This window comes from Poecilia reticulata, chromosome 12 (assembly GCF_904066995.2).
Source record: "Poecilia reticulata chromosome 12, P_reticulata-male-v2, whole genome shotgun sequence".
NCBI classification, from domain to species: Eukaryota; Metazoa; Chordata; class Actinopteri; order Cyprinodontiformes; family Poeciliidae; genus Poecilia; species Poecilia reticulata.
Window position 1 is genome coordinate 10,344,522 of NC_088841.1, and position 19,080 is coordinate 10,363,601.

General features: G+C 40.2%; 4 protein-coding genes and 1 long non-coding RNA gene across 8 annotated transcripts; 3 read left to right on the forward strand and 2 right to left on the reverse strand.

The window, feature by feature from the left end:
* The first annotated feature begins 238 nt into the window (after positions 1–238).
* On the forward strand, positions 239–3,027 carry LOC145554272 (uncharacterized). The gene is made up of 2 exons (XR_014090294.1): positions 239–1,766; positions 1,876–3,027. It is a non-coding gene; the product is annotated as an uncharacterized LOC145554272 (long non-coding RNA).
* Positions 3,028–5,474: 2,447 nt separating this feature from the next.
* On the reverse strand, positions 5,475–7,730 carry LOC103473443 (uncharacterized). 2 transcript variants are annotated; one of them, XM_008423701.3, is made up of 6 exons: positions 7,293–7,730; positions 6,908–7,022; positions 6,685–6,797; positions 6,079–6,178; positions 5,838–5,953; positions 5,475–5,731 (listed from the first exon to the last, which is right to left on the reverse strand). In XM_008423701.3, the coding sequence occupies exons 1-6, from the start codon at positions 7,381–7,383 to the stop codon at positions 5,622–5,624; spliced, it is 645 nt and encodes a 214-aa protein (XP_008421923.2). In that variant the 5' UTR covers positions 7,384–7,730; the 3' UTR covers positions 5,475–5,621. The 2 variants fall into 2 exon arrangements, with proteins under 2 accessions (XP_008421923.2, XP_008421922.2); XM_008423700.3 differs by having other exon boundaries at positions 6,079–6,190.
* Positions 7,731–7,872: 142 nt separating this feature from the next.
* Positions 7,873–10,084, forward strand: rpl28 (ribosomal protein L28). 2 transcript variants are annotated; one of them, XM_008423704.3, is made up of 5 exons: positions 7,873–7,990; positions 8,473–8,560; positions 9,434–9,557; positions 9,697–9,815; positions 9,950–10,084. In XM_008423704.3, exons 2-5 carry the CDS (start codon positions 8,480–8,482, stop codon positions 10,037–10,039), a joined length of 414 nt encoding a protein of 137 aa, XP_008421926.1. In that variant the 5' UTR covers positions 7,873–7,990; positions 8,473–8,479; the 3' UTR covers positions 10,040–10,084. The 2 variants fall into 2 exon arrangements, with proteins under 2 accessions (XP_008421926.1, XP_008421925.1); XM_008423703.3 differs by having other exon boundaries at positions 7,936–8,021.
* A 114-nt stretch (positions 10,085–10,198) lies between these two features.
* Positions 10,199–13,721, forward strand: LOC145554270 (uncharacterized). 2 transcript variants are annotated; one of them, XM_081613822.1, is made up of 3 exons: positions 10,199–11,326; positions 12,007–12,098; positions 12,334–13,721. In XM_081613822.1, exons 1-3 carry the CDS (start codon positions 11,140–11,142, stop codon positions 12,388–12,390), a joined length of 336 nt encoding a protein of 111 aa, XP_081469948.1. In that variant the 5' UTR covers positions 10,199–11,139; the 3' UTR covers positions 12,391–13,721. The 2 variants fall into 2 exon arrangements, with proteins under 2 accessions (XP_081469948.1, XP_081469947.1); XM_081613821.1 differs by having other exon boundaries at positions 12,007–12,081.
* Positions 13,722–14,333: 612 nt separating this feature from the next.
* On the reverse strand, positions 14,334–17,315 carry pdcl (phosducin-like). The gene is made up of 4 exons (XM_008423705.3): positions 17,185–17,315; positions 16,247–16,436; positions 15,627–15,808; positions 14,334–15,329 (listed from the first exon to the last, which is right to left on the reverse strand). The coding sequence occupies exons 2-4, from the start codon at positions 16,419–16,421 to the stop codon at positions 14,766–14,768; spliced, it is 921 nt and encodes a 306-aa protein (XP_008421927.1). The 5' UTR covers positions 16,422–16,436; positions 17,185–17,315; the 3' UTR covers positions 14,334–14,765.
* Positions 17,316–19,080: the final 1,765 nt, after the last annotated feature.

A 19,080-nucleotide genomic window follows, 5' to 3' on the forward strand; every position in this document is an offset into this window, starting at 1 on the left:
ACTTAAATCATTTTGCGGGTTATTTGTTTAGCTTTCTGACCGTCATGCTAATCGGGTGAGTGTTTGTAGCTGTGCGCTGCTTTACCTGCTATCTGATCCTCCATATGTTTTTTACTGCAGTGAGCCTTGACGTAGCCAAACTCCGTCAGTATGGCATTGTTTTTATGTCGTATTAGCTTCGTTGTGTTGATGCATTTTGATGTGCTTCAATTTTCCGCCGCAACACGCAAACTATATTTCCATATTCCCACATTACAACCTCAAACTTGTCCAATTGTATCTTATGGGTTACGTGTAATAGAAAAAATAGTAAATGTGATGCGGAAGAGAAGTAAAATGTATCAGAATAAGTTATAAATAAAAATCTGAAAAGCGCTGCGCTTCTCCATTCAGCTCTCCTCAGGAAAAACTTTGTAGAAACACCCTTCACTGCAGTTGCAGCTAGAAGTTGTTTGCTTTTAGAGTATGTCTTCCAGTTTTGCACATAGTGATTATTTTTTTATTTTATTCTTCTTAGTGACATCGCTCCAGCTTAGTCAGATTGACAGGAGAGCATCTGTGAGCAGTAACTTTCAAGTCTCACCTCTTTGTCTCTTCGATGTAGACTGTCGCGTATAAATATACTTTCTCTTCGACTGGATGTTTCGGATTGCTGTTCTGTTCAGACTCAAGACTTTTGTAGCACAATACAGCTTCACTTGCAGCATCTTCCTTTATTTACCTCTGTCCATCCTCGTTAAACTCTGACCAGCTATACTGTCCCTACTGAAGATAAGCTTCCCATGGAGGTCTTCTGTTACATGTAGGCCAAAAACATCAATTTTGGCATCATCCACCTGGAGCCCCTTCTTCCACCATTCGCTGTATCCTTATATGACTTGTTGTAAGCTGCTGACTAGACTTTTTAGTGTTTCCTTTCAGTCACTGACGGTCTTTTTGCTTATCTTCCATGAAGGCCAGATTTGTGGAGTGCAAAACTATTAATTGTCTCGTGAGCAGATTTTCTCAGGTCTTTTTGGTTGCTTCTCTGATTAATGGTCACCTTGCCTGGGCTGTCAGTTTGTGTTTGGACGTGTTCTGGTGGATTTGGAGTTGCACTATTCTTTTTGAGTTTTCATAAGATAAATGAAACCGTGCTGTATTGTCTTATACATTGATGAAACTTTAAACTTCCTGACCTGTTTGAGCTTCTCGGTGCTGTTTCTTCACTCATGTTGTCTGTGATTCCTTCATAAAACAACTGGATTCAGTAAATGTTGAAGAACTCCCTCAGAATTCCACACAAAAAACCCTACTAAAATACATCAAAGTTTGACATTGTAATGCGAAAAATAAAATGCAACGGGTGGGAATACGTTTTAAGCCAACGTGCTCACTACACAATGTTAGCGGGACCCTATTCAATATCCTCAATTTGCTTGAAAGGAAAAAAAAAAAGCCCATTAAATGAGCACAGTCGGTGATGCTGGAGAGTGATGCAGTGGTTTAAATGTAACGTTTAAAGTTGTCCTAGGAGAGTTGCTCTAACCCTAGCGTCTAGTTTGCATGGCTGCTGAAATACGCATTAACAGTGGTTTGTGATGGTGCTTCACCGTGGATCCAGTCTGCATCGTCTTTCCACTTTCCCACTGGCAATTTGTTGTGAATCAATGTGTCAACATCGAAGTACCAAAGTACCTCTGCTTTTCCCTGGACAGAGTCATCCCAACCAGGGGACTGCACCCGCAGGAGGCGTCACTTTTTATAACCCTACGCAGTTTTCACAGGTGTGGTTTTTAAAGCGCCATGTTTTATTTGGTCTGTCTGCCATGTTGTTGTTTTTCTCCTGTTTGTTCACATGATGTCCCATCTGAATGTCTTCTGTCTCTTTCCCAGACAAGTGCATCATCGGGAGGGGGACAGCGATCTAGCCGGTTGGGCCAGCGCCAGTACCCAGTGTACAAGTAAACATCCCCCTCAACGGAGAAATAAAATGAATAGACTAAATGGACAAAAATGAGATTCTACCTGGAAGTAAACAAAGCACATGGACATACTGCTCTATGTCTTAAGAACTCCTCCTTTGGCCTTCATTTGAAAAGCTTGATCCCATCATGTGGGTTTTCATCCAAACAGCTTAACCACTGTTTTTTTTGTTGTTGTTTTTTTTTCCCCTTTTACCTTCATCAGCCCAGTAGATGTCGCTGGTGTGTGTTTGTAACAAGCACAGAGTTTCCTTGAAGGGCTTATTCCTGAAACCAAACGGGTCGAAAAACGATTTGCATCATGGATACATTCACACACCACACACACACACACACACACACAAAAACAAACTGTGTGTTCATGTCGGCATAATTTGTGCCCACGCCTTGCTCCACTAAAGCTGCCAGATAAAAACACTGATCACCCAGCGTCCCGTTGTGCTCTAGATGTCTGGGCGGATACGTGAAGGATACATGAAGGTATCTTTTTAATTTCATACTGGAGATTTCTATAAGCAGCCTTCATGCTAGAGGTGGCAACTTGTGTGATGATTTGCTTGTTTGGTCTTGCTGTGTAGACATTTCCATTAGATCCACTAAACGAAACATGTTGGATGATTTAAGAAAGAGAAGTATGCAGGGATTGATCGCTGCTTCCTTCAGGTATTTATTTAACCCTTCACCCCCCTATTTACTTGTTAGCCTTCAAAGATCTCAGAGGGTGGTTTTTTTTTTGTCCACGGTTATCTCAAAGTTCTGAGCTGACGGCTTCAAACGGAGGGAAGTTTGTTGAACTAACAGGAACCGGAATTCAAGATGAATTTTAAATATTGCAGAAAATGAATCTATCCAAATATTTGTATATCAGATTGATTGTATTTATGACATGTAGACATAAAAGGTGTGCGTGCGCGTGTGAGAAGATTTAACAATTTTTTTTTTGTTTTTTTCCAAATAGGCTTTGACCAGATGCATTATTGATTGAAGAAATTACAATCACAATCTAATCGTTTGTATCGTCTGCTTCTGCATACCAATAAATCTTTAAAATTGTGAACCGTGAGCTAGTCGTACTCTTAAATGCGTTGTCATTTTAGTTTGCGCTAGAGATGTGCCAATCAGGTTTTTTCCTGCCGATTCCGATCACCCATGAGGGCCGATCACCGATACCAATCACATTATTATTATTTTTTAAATCAGAAGCACTACCGGTTACATTATGTGTAAAAAGGAACCATGAATTCACCTTAATTTAGATAAAAGCTTTGAAATACCTTTTTCCAAGAAAAAAACAAAACAAAACAGACATTGTGCAAATTGTACTGCTATCGGTAATACTACCTTTAACAGACTGATAACATATGAAGGCTCTGAAGAGGCTAAATAATGCAAAGAGTCTAAATAAAACCTCTCAACATTGCCAAAAAATTCAAGTATAAAACTTAACATTCAAAGGCAAATACAGGATCCATTACAATAAATAATCCTGAGTTACTGAATGAAAACTTCCTGATAGCATGGCGGCTAGCTGATTACTGCTAGTTCTGATTGGCTGTTTCTGACTGAGCGGAGTAATTATGCAGAGCAGGGAGGAGATCGATTATTTTTTTAGAGATTATCTGTCTCATGTTAGGACAGCAAAAGTTTTAATACATAAGTAAAATGTAATTTTTAGGTTAGATGCTGCAGCTTTAATCAGAGGTTCGGTGTGAGAGTCACTACCAGGTGGAGCAGAAGCGGCGCTCCGTCTGTCTGTGAAATATTACTACCTGTAGCGCGTAGCAGCGGTTCAACAGCGAGAGCAGAACCAGCGTCTTACATCGCAGCTCGAAGACTTAAATCATTTTGCGGGTTATTTGTTTAGCTTTCTGACCGTCATGCTAATCTGGGTGAGTGTTTGTAGCTGTGCGCTGCTTTACCTGCTATCTGATCCTCCGTATGTCTTTTTTACTGCAGTGAGCCTTGATGTAGCCAAACTCTGTCAAGTATGGCATTGTTTTTATGTCGTATTAGCTTCGTTGTGTTGATGCATTTTGATGTGCTTCAATTTTCCGCCGCAACACGCAAACTTCCCCATTCACTCAGTGCGTTATAGTTCCTCATCGCTTAGGATTTGTTGCTGCGAGTTTGCGCAGAGTGAAGGAAAGAGGAGACCAGCTGCGAAATGAGATGCAGGTGATCGGTATCGGCAACAAGAGACCGTGATCGGCGATCACCGATCATACACTTTTTCATGGAAATCGGCCGATTATGATCGGTGGCCGATCGATCGGCACACCTCTAGTTTGCACATGTTCCTCCGTCACTCATTCTGCAGACGTCAGTCGGATTGTTAACCAGCAGAGGCCGCTCGCTGTCCTCCGTTGTTTCAGAATTTCTGCTGTGAAATCATTGACAGTCATCAGTACACATAATGGAAACAAATGGTAATAATAATAGTTATTTTTGGGCTCTGTAGCACTTTGATAGAGATGTCTAGCGGTTTTATTTACTGCATAAAAAAAGGCATTTTGAAATGAGTTGGCTGTCCTTTATTTTCGCAAAAAGAAAGTCGAGGTCAGCTCTGTGAGGTGAATGAAATGTGGCAGAGTTTTATTTGAATTTAGAAGAAAATGACAATACCAACATGTAGATGCTGTAGTGATAACATTTATTGGGTTTTAAAATATTTACTTTGAAAATATGGAAATCAATACAGCAATAATTTCATCACAAACTCACGTGATATATATATATATAATTTTTTTTAACATCTGTTTTCAGTCAGGAATAAAGACGGGTCTTTTTTTAGTACTGTTGTATTTTTAAAAACTCCTTTTCCATTTAAAGCTCTAATCCGAATGAATCACTTGGTACTTTTGACACTGACACCAAGTTCAGAAATGAATTAACCAAACAGTTTCATATTTTAACGGGGAACAGAAGCGCTCCTTCCCCAAAGAATCTGTTTTTGGAGGATGATGAAATGTGATTGGTCCAACATAATTGGCTACTTTAAGAAAATGGATGAAAATTACTATTTTGTGTCACTAATAGCCATTTTGAGCCCAAAACAGCCATTGTCACTCCTTCCTTGACAGTGAGTCATATTCTACATTATTAAAATGTAAACTTAAAAATAAATCAGCACATCAAACCTCACATATTTACATAAATCCAGCTAACTCGGGTCATTCATTTTCGTTCTCTCTTTGTATGCTACAGCTGCACACAGGACTGAGAAACAGTAAAGATGAATATCTTTATAATCAGTATTTGGACACAGTTCTGTCACTACTACATACAACCGTAAGCATCCTTAATGTATTTGAAAATCGGCTATATTTCCTAGCAGCTGAACATTTTTTTTTTTTTTTACAATAATGCAAAACGAAAAGCAGCATCTTAATCCAAATTTCTGTGAGATCTCTACAGAAGAAAATTCATTCTTATGCATTCATGTAAACAATTTTATCAAGAAAAACCGTAAAGATTCGGCACCAAAGTGAAGCAGAACAGATTTGTTTTCCATTAGATGCCGACACTGCTAACAGAAACGAGCCTTCATTTCAGCAGAATGACGTCTTTCAGACTCCTCAGTCATCCTGCGTTCATACCCAGTTCACATTTTAGGCTAAAATTACAAAGTCTTCATAATCTGGGTTTATCAAATCCATTTTAGCTCTCAGTATCCAGCACTGCCTGTGCTTTCTGAACTGCAACCTGCAGCTTTGTGTGGTCACTGAGCAGCTGTTGGAGAGAAGCGGCGTCCATCTCCAGGAGCATACCTAGAAAAACACGATGCGGATGTCTTTATGAGAACACATCAGGGGCCTGGGAAGACTCTCGCAGCCAAGAGACGGTGAACGTCAAATGGTAAACAAATCAGTTCACCTGTGATGTCATTCGCATGCAGTGAATCCATCTGCTCGACCAATGAGAAGAGCTTCTCTCCCAGCCTGTCTGTCTCGTCAGCCTCTGAAGCGTGGTCCGTCTCCTCTATGTTCTGCCTGAAAAAGAAAGGCAAAAACTTTATTAAACTTTGCAGTTTAAAAAAAAATTCTAATGTAAAGTGTGTCTCTTGATTATGAAATAAATTGAATGTGAGGACAAGACTCAGTAAAAAGCTACAAACTCTTTCAGCGTCTTCAGGGCAAGATTCACGTGTTCCTCCAGCAGTTTGGGATCTGACAAGAGCTGTAAAACCGCGTCTCTGTGCTGCTCCAAAAGCATTCCTGTGCACAAGGCTAAACACTTTTTCATTGCATAAGAAAAGTACATCTTGAGTAATGATGCTAAAAACTAAGGTTAGCATAGGAATGTCCTGATATTCACACTGTCATTGGATTGTTTAATTTTTACAATTTCTGTTTAGCAAAAGGGCATTTAAAAGGACTAAAAACAGATGAATAACGTACACCATATTCATACTTTAAATTTTGGAAAAGAAAAAAACTGCCCTTCCAAGTAATATAGCAATGTACTGGCTATAAATGCTATCTGTGCTATCACTAACTCTGTATAAATGACTTGTAGATGTTTGTATGCCCAACTGGTAAGTGTAGATGAACTGAATGTGGGTTTGATTACGTACGACGTGCAGCATTTTGACTATTTAACAGTAAGGAGAGCTATTAACATCAAAAATTGCAGGCCAAATGGATCAAAAAATAAGATTAATAAAATGTATAATGAATGGTAATCTCTCTGTGTTTATGAAGAGCGAGGATATTTTACTCACCTGTGACTTTCTGTGAGTGACCAGTGTTGTAAACATCCACTAACTCAAACAGCTGCTCCCCGAGAGAGTCGGAAGACTGGGACACGTCATCCTCATCTTTCTGCGCCACCTCACTGTAAGGAATCACAAACAATGGAAGGTTTATTTTTAAGAAGCTTATTCACAGTCTTCACCAGCATTACCAACCAACATCGCTGCTGCAGTCTCCACTTGATGATTATACCTGGCCTTCGGTGCCAACTGCAGAGCTCTGAGAGCTTTCTCCACAGCTGCAGTCAGCATGGCCTCATCCTGCAGCATCTGGCTCAAAACAGCAGCTGGAAGCTCGAGCAACATACCTGAAGCACACAAACGGGTTCAAATAAGATTTTTACTTTAGCATTTATGCATTTTATTTGCACCTTTAAACCCTCATCTCTAAAGTTCACATCCCTTAAATCATATATATATATATATATATATATATATATATATATATACACACACTTCCAAACTATTAAATTGCATTTAGAGGACAAGGTAGGGGACAGATAATATTAAAGCTGCTTATTTTTTTGTTACGGGAAATAATTTATAGTAAATAAAATGCATCATACAGGTGAGCTCACCTGTGAGTTTTGCAGCATCCTCCCTGTGTTTGGGGTAGATCAGAGAGTACAGCTCTTCACCAAGTATCTCCAAATCTTCTTCTTTATCCATGCTCGTCCTTTCTCATTCAGATACAGCTTTTACCTACCACATTAAACCGGAGTGAAACCTTGAGATAAATGGTTCCCCAAGTAACTTTTTAACCCCAACAACTTTTAGTTTCACATCCTCGAATAAGGCTTAAACATATCTGCCAAGAAATGATCAGAAACAAAGTCAAACAATGCAATATCTCCGATAATAAGCGTCCTCTCTTTAGTCCGTATTTTCCACTTTTACCAGCGCGCTTTAACATAAAATGACAGACTATCATAAAGCTTTAAAATAAATTGTAATCAGGAGTTCATTTATAACTGTAAACATGCGACGCACATTAATGACGTCATGCCAGATAGACCATTCATTAAACGTGTCCCTCCGCTGTTGTCAGTGAGAACTAGTTTTTTATAAAATACCAATAATTGGTTCGTGTAGGGGAAAAGCGCTAAATATTCACTTCTGAGTGTAATATATAAGCCAGCTTTGTTATTTCAATGTTCATGTTCCTGGATCATCTCACAAAGTATTTATAGAACAGCGTTTTTCAATGCGTAAGGATTTCTGAAAAGGTTCCGTGAAGCGGTTTCCGGTCTCTCTGGTCCTTTTCCTCCGCTAAAAGGTAACGTGGTCGCTTTGGCTGCTAATAGCCGGTAAATAAAATAGATTAGTTTTCTGTTCACGATTGTATTTACGCAAATAAAACTTGATAGCTTTGCATAGTGTATTATTACACACTTTTTGTCACAGTAAACGATCTTGTTCTATTTATGAAGTTAAGGATAAACGTGTCAGTATGTTGGCTAACTTAGGCCTCACCGTGTACTGATGAGTGGTGAAGCTAACGTTAGCTGGTTGAGCTAAACTTTAATGAAATAAACTGAAGGTTAATGGAAATATAGCACCTGGACTGTATGCTTTAACATTATCTAACTAGAGCCTAACATCAGAGTTTAACTAGTCCACCTCTTGTAACAAGCCTTTCTGCTTAATTACCGAAGTAAATAATAATAGCCCAGTGCCTCCTCCCATTCCAGAGCATTTTTAGTTAAAAACGATCAGTTGGCGTTTAATGTTTCTTAAACAGCTGCGCTTATTTTTCAGGTTCATCATGTCGTCCCATTTGCAGTGGATGGTCATCAGGAACTGCTCCAGCTTCCTCATCAAGAGGAATGGACAGACCTACAGCACTGTAAGCACTTATAAGAATCAACTCCGAAGTGTTTGCCGGTACGATTGTTGTGGTGAAGTTGAAAACAAATAGACCGTGAGTTGTTGTAGATATTGTAAGTTAAAAATGATATATACTGCTTAGAGGACGTGTGGGAAAGTGCCTTTATATGATCTTTTCTCATAATATAAATATATCTGGTGGCCAGTTTACAATCCCTGAGTTTGTAAAAGATCGTCTTGCCATTTTGCTTCTATTTTAAGAATCCTAATTGTTAAATGTATGTTTTCTAGCCTTTTTGCAATGAGTGTGGTCATAATTTTGCGATAGAAACAGAGGCACAGTAACGCCGAGTGTGAGAGCAGTCACTTTAAGATGTGGTTTTACTATTATGAAAATACTAGGTTAGAGTTAATCATCTAGCATAACATAAATAATCAGTGTAGCTATTGCTACAAATAGCCTCTATCCACATGTTTTACCTTACTTATATATGTGAGATAGTCAGAAAAATGTTTTTTTTCTTACTATCTCAAACGGGACTCTATTTGAGTTTTCTCACATCAGCACAACCTTTTAGTTCTTAAAGCATTCACTGATCACTAAAAGACGGTATTTTTGAGGTTCTGGTTTCCGGTGAAGACGGATCAATCTCAAAATCTACCAATTCCAGTTTTTTATCGCATCTTTATTCAATTTGAATGTCTTTTTTATTTATTTTTTTTAACAAGTTTTTTCCTTTTAATTCTGTGTTTCATAAAATCTACAGAGACACATGCACAGGTCCAAAAACAGATTTTGTCATTTAGAAGTTGTCGTTAAAAACAGCATTTGAGCGTAAATAGTTCATTATAAGACAGAGAAGTAGATTTCTGAGTCATTTTTCTGTCGCAGGAGCCCAACAACCTGAAGTCCAGGAACTCTTTCCGCTTCAACGGCTTGGTGCACAAGAAGACCGTCGGTGTGCAGCCTGCAGCTGATGGCAAGGGTGTCGTGGTGGTGCTGAAGAGACGTGCAGGTAAAAAAAACAAAAAAAAACGCAACGCATCTTACTGACGGAAGAAACTCGCTTTCTGTTGACGGCTCGTTTGTAGCAGATTTATTGTATGAGAGGTCTGTGGTGACCGTGATGTGAAACAACTTTTGTCGTTGCTCAGGCCAGCACAAGCCTGCCACGTCCTACGTTAAAGTCACCATCAACAAGAACTCCCGTGCCACCCTCAACAGCCTGAGGCACATCATTCGCAAGAACAACTACAGGAAGGATCTGCGCATGGTGAGATCACTAACTAACTGTGTTTTTCAAGGAAAAAAACTACATTTATTTCTGGTTTGCTTCATAAGTTGTGATAATGTTTTTAAAAGATTTTAAGATTATAACGGTGGTTTTATTTGTTTTCTTCAATCCAGGCTGCCCTGCGTCGTGCCAGTGCTATCCTGAAGAGCCAGAAGCCTGTTGTGGTGAAAAAGAAGCGCACCAGGGCTGTCAAGACGGCATAAACTAATACACATGAAAAATAAATAAAGGCTTTTTGTTTGAAGAAATGCTCTATGTTGTCTTGAGTCTTCAGTAGTTTTAGATCTCACATGGAAGACTTCACTGAAGCTCTTATTAAATATTTACACTAATGTCATTTCAGAGATAATTCTTTTGTAGAAATTTACACGTATAGATTCTTGTCACAATCTGTTGCTTTGAAATGACCAGGTTTGTTATACGCTGCAGAAAATCTGACCCACCCTTTACATCGACCTTAATTATGTTAACTACATATCATATGAACCTATATGACATTCTCATACTAATTAATCTTCAGTAAAGCTGTCTTTTATCCAAAAACACAAGCTCTACAATCTGATTCCTCTTATTGAAAAATAAGACACTTGAAGAAAACATAAGGACTAAATCATAGGAACAGAATGATGGATATTTTTTTATTTCGTTATTTTGTCATTTCCTTCCGTACACCTCACAGTAATGTGTCTGGTTTTGCAGCGACTACAAATGGGTCAGCGAGAACACGATTGGTTTTACTGACCTACTTCCAGCCAGAGTTTTAAAGGCATAAAGTTCCTGACATCACCGTTTGCGACTCATTAAACCACCTCCAGCTTGCATTGTGCCAGTCTGATCATTTAGAGACTTTAAGATGGCAGGTTTTATTTTAGCTTAACCTGCCATGTGGCAGATGAGGCAAATGTGAGCAGCAGCGGATCAAATAATGCTGGCTGTATTGATCTGTGCAGTCAAAGCAACACATTGGGAGAATATTGCCAATAATTTCCATTATTTAAAGTCCTGAAAGTGCTGAGTTTACTTACAGTGTTTAATCATATATATTTCATGTAAATGAGATCCTGCTGCAAACAGGCTTTGTGCTGCTGTGTTCAGTGATGGAGAATGATTCCATAGATTTTAAAGCAGCCCCGCTGGCAGCTTTCCACTCACGGCTTTGGAATTAAAGATCCCCCACCCCACCCACCTTTTGTAAGCTCATAAAACCTCCCACACCAATCACCAGGGGACACAGATGCACAAAATGAAGGCAATGAGCAGCTGTCAGTGAAGAAATGACAAAGCCTCTGTGTGCTTGGTCATTATGAGTGGACTGAGACTGGCGCTTTTCTTCCTGCCCCTGACCCTGCTAATGCTGGAAGGTCAAGGCTTCGAGCTCCAGGACACGATCCACGCCCTGATAGAGGAGAACATTCACCTCCACGACCAGCTGGAAAACCTCACCCAGGCCCTCAGGGAGCTGAAGCGAATGCTCTGGCATCACACGAATGGTACGCTGTTGTTTTCCCCTCTAAATCTGACTTGAAGTAAACACAAGGATGATTTAATCAGAACATTTTTTATTTTTTTTTTACATTTTAATTTTAGGGGTCAAAAATGTGCCTCATATTTGAGTTTCTTTCATATGACAGATTTTTCTTTTTTTTGACAGAACTGTCTGAAAGCATAAAACTATTGATTGTTATACTAACAATATCTGTTTTCTATATTAGCTTGATTCTCTCATTCCTTTTCTTCCTCTTTACTCATCCACAATCACAGCATGTGTTTATGTAACAATGCAACTTTAGCTTAAAGTAAAAGTGTTCAGACTCCTTCAATAATTTGTTCCTACACCAATGTGTTTTATGTAACAGATAAACACAAAGTGCGAAGCAGTAGAAAGACAATGCACGGTTTTTAACATTTTCTACCAATAAAAACTCAAAAGGTGTGGTGTGCTTTTGTATTCAGACAGTTTTTGAGTTAGTCCACTTTTTTTTAGCTAGTTTTAAGTCTAGACTTTGACTAGTTCATCCTGACATGATTTAATCTCTGTTTGTATGTTTGGATCGTTTTTGCTCTGGATCTCTGCAGCTCCTCCAGAGTTACCCTGACTGCTTCCATTCTTTCTTTCTTTATTCATTCATTTATTTATTTTTAACTGCAGCTTGCTGTGTTTCTCATGCAGACCCGGATCATTACGACCACCACGGGCATCACAACGAGGACGTCCAGCACCTGTGGGAGGAATGGTCTCAACACGGTGCGCATGTCTCCAAGGTCTACCGAAATATTGAATTCAGAGAGTTGTGTAGCAGCTCTGCTCGCTGCTCAGAGCGTTTCAGCTGCAGCCTCTACTGGCATTGATTTCACGACCACGCAGGCAACAGAGAGATAATGAAACGCGATTAGAATCAACTCGACGCACAAAATGAGCATCGCATTATCATATCATATCTCAACTTAGATCCGGTTCCCAGGATAATGACAGTGTGCTTCTCCTCCCCTGCACCAGGCATCAGCGCAGAGACCCATCTGCTGCTGGAGCACGCCTTCTGCGGACACGACGTGAACAGCTCAGCCGCTCCGATCTACGAGGAAGCGGCCCCCCTGCTGCTGGTGCTGCCCTGCCTCACAGTGCTGTACAGCTGCTTGTAGTCATCAATTGGCCTGTTTTTCCCCCCTCCCCACTCATTTTTTTTTTTTACTTTTTATGTCAACTCAGCATCTCCTGGCATTGTGGGATTAATCTGGAAACTATACAGTGATTTAATCAAGCGGTTGAGTTTTGTTGCTGCCTCTGGGGATAATCGCTCCCCAGATCCACCCCGATCAGAGCGATTATTCAAAGTACGGATGAGTCGACCTTCAGGATGCATCACTTTCGGATAGCTTTGTCGACTGCGAAGCTCATTCAGATGTATCATAGCTGCAAGCCTAATTATGCTATTTGAAAAGGGGCGTAACAGTGCCTTGCACAATTACGACGTTATGTGATAAATCAACTTATGCATAAACAGTCCAACAAACATTGAAAATTGCAGTTGTAATATGAAAAAAGTTTAGCACAGTCAAGTAGCTGTTACCTTCAGTTGTAAAAAATGCTGCATATACCAAACGTAACTTTAAAAAATTTGACTTCCCAATTCAAGGCCTTGAAATTGGGCCTTTGTCTCTTTAAGGAGCTCCTACTCTTTCTACCACTCCTCCATTATGCCTTTTACATCGTTCTTAGGAGCTTTGCCCTGACAACTAGTTCACATGATGAAGTCAGCAGATGAAGTCAGCGTTTACTGATTGCTGCTGCCGCTAGTCTTAAGGAGTTGAGTTGTATGCGTTGCAGGGGGCGGGGTGCTCTGTGAGGTAGAAGCTTCCCATGGAGACTGCAACTCTGAGGTGGTTGGAAAGATGGCAGTTGGTGAGAGTAAAACTCGAAAAAGTTGATTTTACGTAATTCGTAAAAGCTTTTTGCGAATTATGAATTTTACGTAAAAGCTTATAGATGACCCCTCCATCCATTTTCTGTACACCCTTGTCCCTTTGTGGGGTCGGGAGGGGTGGTGCCTATCTCCAGCTAACGTTCCGGGCGAGAGGCGGGGTCACCCTGGACAGGTCGCCAGTCTGTTGCAGGACAACACAGAGACAGACAGGACAAGCAACCATGCACACACACACACCTAGGGGGAATCTAGAAAGACCAATTAACCTGACAGTCATGTTGTTAGACTGTGGGAGGAAGCTGGAGTACCCGGAGAAAACCCACGCATGCATGGGGAGAACATGCAAACTCCATGCAGAAAGACTCCGGGCCGGGAATTGAACCCTAAACTATGAATTATATTTTAAAATATTTTTGGTTAACTGTATTTAAAAAAAAACATTAAAGCTACGTTGTTTAATTTGTGTGTTGCTTTATGATTATTTCAGCCTGGGAAAATGTTTTGTATTGTTAATTTTTTTTTTTAATCTAACATGATTATATTTGCTGGTGTAAGAATAAAATAACAAATAGGTTACACTTTTTTCGAGCACATTTATTTTAAGCCAAAATTGCTAGAGCAACAAAAATGTTAATCAGATTCTGTGGCGCTCATATGCAAGTAAATAATTTGCCGATGGAGCTGAAAGACAGAGGATCCACAGAATCCAGACAGCCTAGAGGCATTTTTGACGGGATTTTCCCCGTATTTTACGGCGTCCCAACTCATGAATTGGTTTTCTTTTTTGCTCGCCTTTATAGCCAGACATGGGCCATTTTGGCCTTCCACAGTCCAGCCATTAGCAGAGCTTTACTTATAACAGGAAACGACAACAATGCTACTTTTCTTTTCTAATGCTCCCCTTTTCTAGTCGGATGGTTTCTATAGAGCTCCAAGCACAGCTGGGTTTCTGTTTCAGGCTGTCACCACACATCAGTTTACTAATTAATGCAACTTTCAACTTGCACTTTCCTTCAACTTTGTGGTCTTAGCCACTTGTAAGAAAAATGAAATGGAAAAAAAAAAGGGCGGGGTGTTGATTTGAAACACGCTGCAGTTTATTTGATGGTACAGCACATATAAAAGTTACAAAACTAAAAAGGTCAGTCTGGAGGCGAAGGTTCGATATTCACAAGAGTGAAACATGGATGATAAGACAAAGGAATGTGTTGAACACAAGTAGTGGACAGAGCTTGAGGAAAGAAATGAACCATATGTACAGCAACAGCAGAACTCCTGCTGTGTTTTAAACAGTGATCATAAGTGACATTTACCCTCATCCAAATATTCAGAATGGAATGACATGAAGTGAATGATTTCTCCTGCTTTTTTTTCCCCTTCTTCTTAGCTTTGTTGCTGTGAGGTCAGGGCAGAATCTCTAAACAAGGGCTTCACATAAATAAATATACATGGTCCATGCAGACTGGGTGTGCGGCTTTACCAAGCGGAGCAGCAGATATTTACAGGCCTAGTCTATGTCGAGGTCCGAGTCTTCGTCGCTCGCGTTGCTCTGAATGATGGCTCCGTTACGCAGCGTCTTCGGGACCATGGCGGGCTTCTCCGGCAGCAGGCCGTACTCCTGCAGGAGCGCCTCCAGGTCCACGGCGAAGAAGTCCTCCCCGAGCTGATCGGTGAGCCGCACGAAGTTACCGATCAGGTCCCCTCCTTTGTAGACGAGCAGCGCGGGCAGAGCGCTCTCCCGGAACAGCGCGCTGATGCTGATGGCCGAGCTGCGCACGCAGCAGAACTTCACCAGCGGGTACTCGTGCGCCAGGCACAGCAGGCTGCCGCTCATGGCGTCGCAGCCCGGGATCTCCGGCTCGTAGATGTGGATCATGATGAGCGTGCTCTTGTCCTCCTTGTCCAGCGCCTCCAGGAACTCCTCGCCGCCGCCGAGCTCCTGCACCCGCTCGAAGCGCTTCCCGCGGCAGAGCTGGCGGCGCATCTCTTCGATGCGCTGCGTGCGGTACTGCCGGAGGAAGTCTTCGTCGTCCTCGTCCTCCTGTAGCATGTTGTACTCCTGCATGGTCATCTGCGGAGCGAGACAAAGCCGAGAAGAGGGGAGTTCATCGTTTTTCATTGAATAAAAGTAAATAAAAGATCTGTAGTGGGTGTGTGTTTGGTTTGGTTAATTGTGTCAACCATTGAGACGTCAGGGAAAAACAAAACAAAACAAAACAAAAGAAAAAACGACCAAATCCAAACTTTATTAAGCAGGTTAGCTTTCCTTAATGATTTCCTTGCACTTTAACTATACCAGCTACATTTAGGAGTCACTTTTACTTCAATGATTTGTGAAATAAACCGAATGCAGCTCTTTCCTGCTTACTTTGCTTTTAATTTTGTCCTGCAGCTTCTTCTCCTCCTCTTTGTCTTTTTTTAGGTCCAGATCGGAGCGGCACGTCATCGACAGCTTCTTTATCAGTCTCTCCATCTCTTTCTTCTGCTCCTGTTTCTGTTCCACCTCCAGCTGCTTGTACTTCCTCCAGTCGTTGATGACTCCCTTCGGCCCTGAAACAGAACGTTAGAAAAAAATTAAATAAAATCAATAAATCCATGTTGCCATTTTTTTTTTATGCTCAAAGGCACAGAGCTTACAAAAGTATCCGAACCTCTTGAACTGTTTTCACATTTTGTTGCAGTACAACCACATACTGCAATGCTTTTTATTAGGATTTTAAAATCATTTTTACACATACAAATCTGAAAAGTGTGGCAGCATTGCATCCTCCAACATACAATAGACTGAGTGCTTTCAAAAGTCTTTTTATTCTTGGTTTGCACAGAGATTAAAAGTTATATTTTGAGGTGGGTTGAGTAAAAGTGAAAAAGTTCAGATGTATGTACGAATACTTTTGCAATACTTATCCAAATGACACTCTCACAGATGTTAAAGTCTACTGATAAAGCAGCACAACGAATACGACAACAATCCCATCAACCTGTTACCTGTGTTGACAGCACTTCCGTCTGCACTGTAGTCTATGTCCGGCTCAGTGGCGCCCGCGTCCCGGATGGTCTTCCTCTCCCCATCTTCATCGTCGTTGTCACTGCCTTCATCCTCGCTGCTGCTGTAGTAGTACTGCAGCTTCTCACCCAGCAGCTTGTCATCCAGAGTAGTCATGGCAGCGGCTCAGCTCTGAAAACACGCCACATATGAAACAAGATCAGGCCCTGGTGGACTAATTCCTTGTCCCGGTTGACAACACTTTTCACATAATGTTTATCTAAGCGCGTCGTTTATGCTCTAATGCAATCCAGACTAACAGACATACAAGCGCTCAGACGACAACAGAAGGCGCCTATTTGGAAAATAGGACATCAGCAGCTCATTAAACTTAAGCCGAAAGGTTTGTTGTGGTTCTCTGATCCGTGTAAAATCCAGTCGGGGGAAACAGATGGAGAGGAAAAAAAAGGAAGTCATTGTTGACAAATGCCTCTCACCTATCATTTTTTTTTAACGCTTACTACATTTAGCCAAAACAAAAACAATACATAATTTGTTTTATTTACTATAGTGATAGCACATCTCCAGATTTCTATGGAGTATGTGCGATACATGTAAACAGTAGCTTGGAGGCCTTAAACAAACCTGCCGATGCCGACATAATAGCCAACCCAGTAGTTCAGTCTGCTTCTCTTTAATATAATAGTATAACCCTCTATAAAGAATATATATTAAATTGTTTTATTTCAACTATACTATGTTGGAAACAGGCCGAACACACTGTTCTTCGGAGAAAAGTGAACTTAGCTTTATTAGCACTAGAAGCTAGCTAGCTTTCATATGTTGGGCTCAAACGAAACAACCAGCGGAATTTCTTTCGTGTAACTGAAATTGTATATGTTTACAAAACTGGTGAAACTGTTTATTTATAACAACTTACCTGAAAATACCACCAGAAACCGCTTTAAAATAGCGCCGCTTAGTCTGTTCAATCTGTTTAGTTTAGCTCCCACAGACCACGCCCCTTCCGAGGATGCATTTAGGGAGACTTGGTGAAGAAGGAATATTGAGTTCAGCATGCATACTTTTTTTTTGTAATTGTGTAATCATGGCCAATAGTTTGAGACTGGGCGAGTATTAGTTTTCACAAACTTTGCTATTTCCTCGACGTGGGTTATTTTTTTGTCCGTTATATTTCTTCTACAGTTCACTATTATTTATTTCAAAAGCTTTTAATATGAAATCATAACTAAGAAACACACACATACCTGCTTGAAGTAATTCAAGCGCTGATGGCAAGCAAAGCTGTGGAAACATACGTAGGCAATGCGTCTGGTCCTAGCTGTAATGGATTGTTTCTTTGCAACATCATGAGAAAAAACAATTATGCTCATTCATTTTACAAACAAATAAAGGATGCAAATACACAATGAAATTATGGAGTCTGAAAAGAGACAGATTTCAAGTCTGCGTGACTACAAGCTCAGACGGAGAAGATTTCACTGCCAGTCAGAAAGCTGTTTACTTTTCTCCACATTAGGATCAGGGCTGCAACAAAACAACATCAGTCAACATCTATTACTTCCAGAAATACACGTCATTTTTATGAAGAGTCATATTCAGCAAACAGATTTATGTCAGTGGAAGTAGATTTAATATTTATCTGAACCCAGCTAACAGACCATAACATTCAAAATGTTCCACTTTCATTTGGTTTTCAAAAATGTTGCATTGTGCTTTGGGTTGGATTGGGAGGATGGGGTGATGACTACAATTTTTTATGTCTATCTTTGTTTTGGTTGAACTAACAATCTGTTATTGTCTTGTTCCAAAGGCCATTAATTGTGAAAGACAATGCAGCCAATGTCAGGCGTTTCTTCAAGAAAGAATTAGATTTATAGACATAACTTCTATCAGGTCACATTGGATGTCCTCAAAAGTTTACTCCTGAACATATTTCAATAACTTTCCACAGAACATTTGAGATAGGCTCAACTAGATGCCCCACCATAGTAAAGCAAAACTGCAAAAACTGTTTACTTGCATGTCATATAGACTTTACTGGAAGCACTTGAAGGCAGCACGGGTGACGTTGTGGGATGAGAATTTGCTGCAAGCCTTTACATGTAGTTAGAGCTTTCACCCCTAGAGGGCAATGTGACCATAAACTCTTCTACGTGGATATTTTCAGACCTCTTACTCTTAGGCTAAAAGTAAAAATACAAAGGATAGAATGAATTTATGACACATATTTCTAAAGTGTCCCGGATATAAAAGAAAAATACAAGGGAAAATAGAAATGAAAAATAAAAACAGATAGACAGAAGAAATGAATAAATTAATAAAGGAAGAGGGTGAGGAAAGGCATAAAGAAAATGGTAAACAGGGCAGAACAAAGGAAGAAAAAGATGAATAATAAAAAAGGAATGAAGAAGGTAAGCAGACGATAAAGAAAGGAAGTAAGTAAAAAGGAAGGAATGAGTGAAGGATAGAAAAATAAAGAGAAGAAAAAAGAATGGATGAACAAAGGAAAAAGGGAAACAAGAAAAGAAGTAAGGAGACAAGACAGGAAAGAAGGAAGATGGATGGGAGGATACATTGAAAGACAAATTTTTGACAATGGGATGGTCTTGAATACAAATATTTTTTTTCTCCCTCTCTCTATTTACATAGTTTTCTTTATCTACACTTCTCCAGACCTGGAAACGCTTAAATCAAGCTCCAGACTTCAATCGTCTGCGTAGGAGCTACTTGCAGCGTTAACTACAATCACTGCAGTGAGCAGCGAATTTGCCAAGTCACACATCCAGATGTTTTCTTTTAAATGTTCTTACAA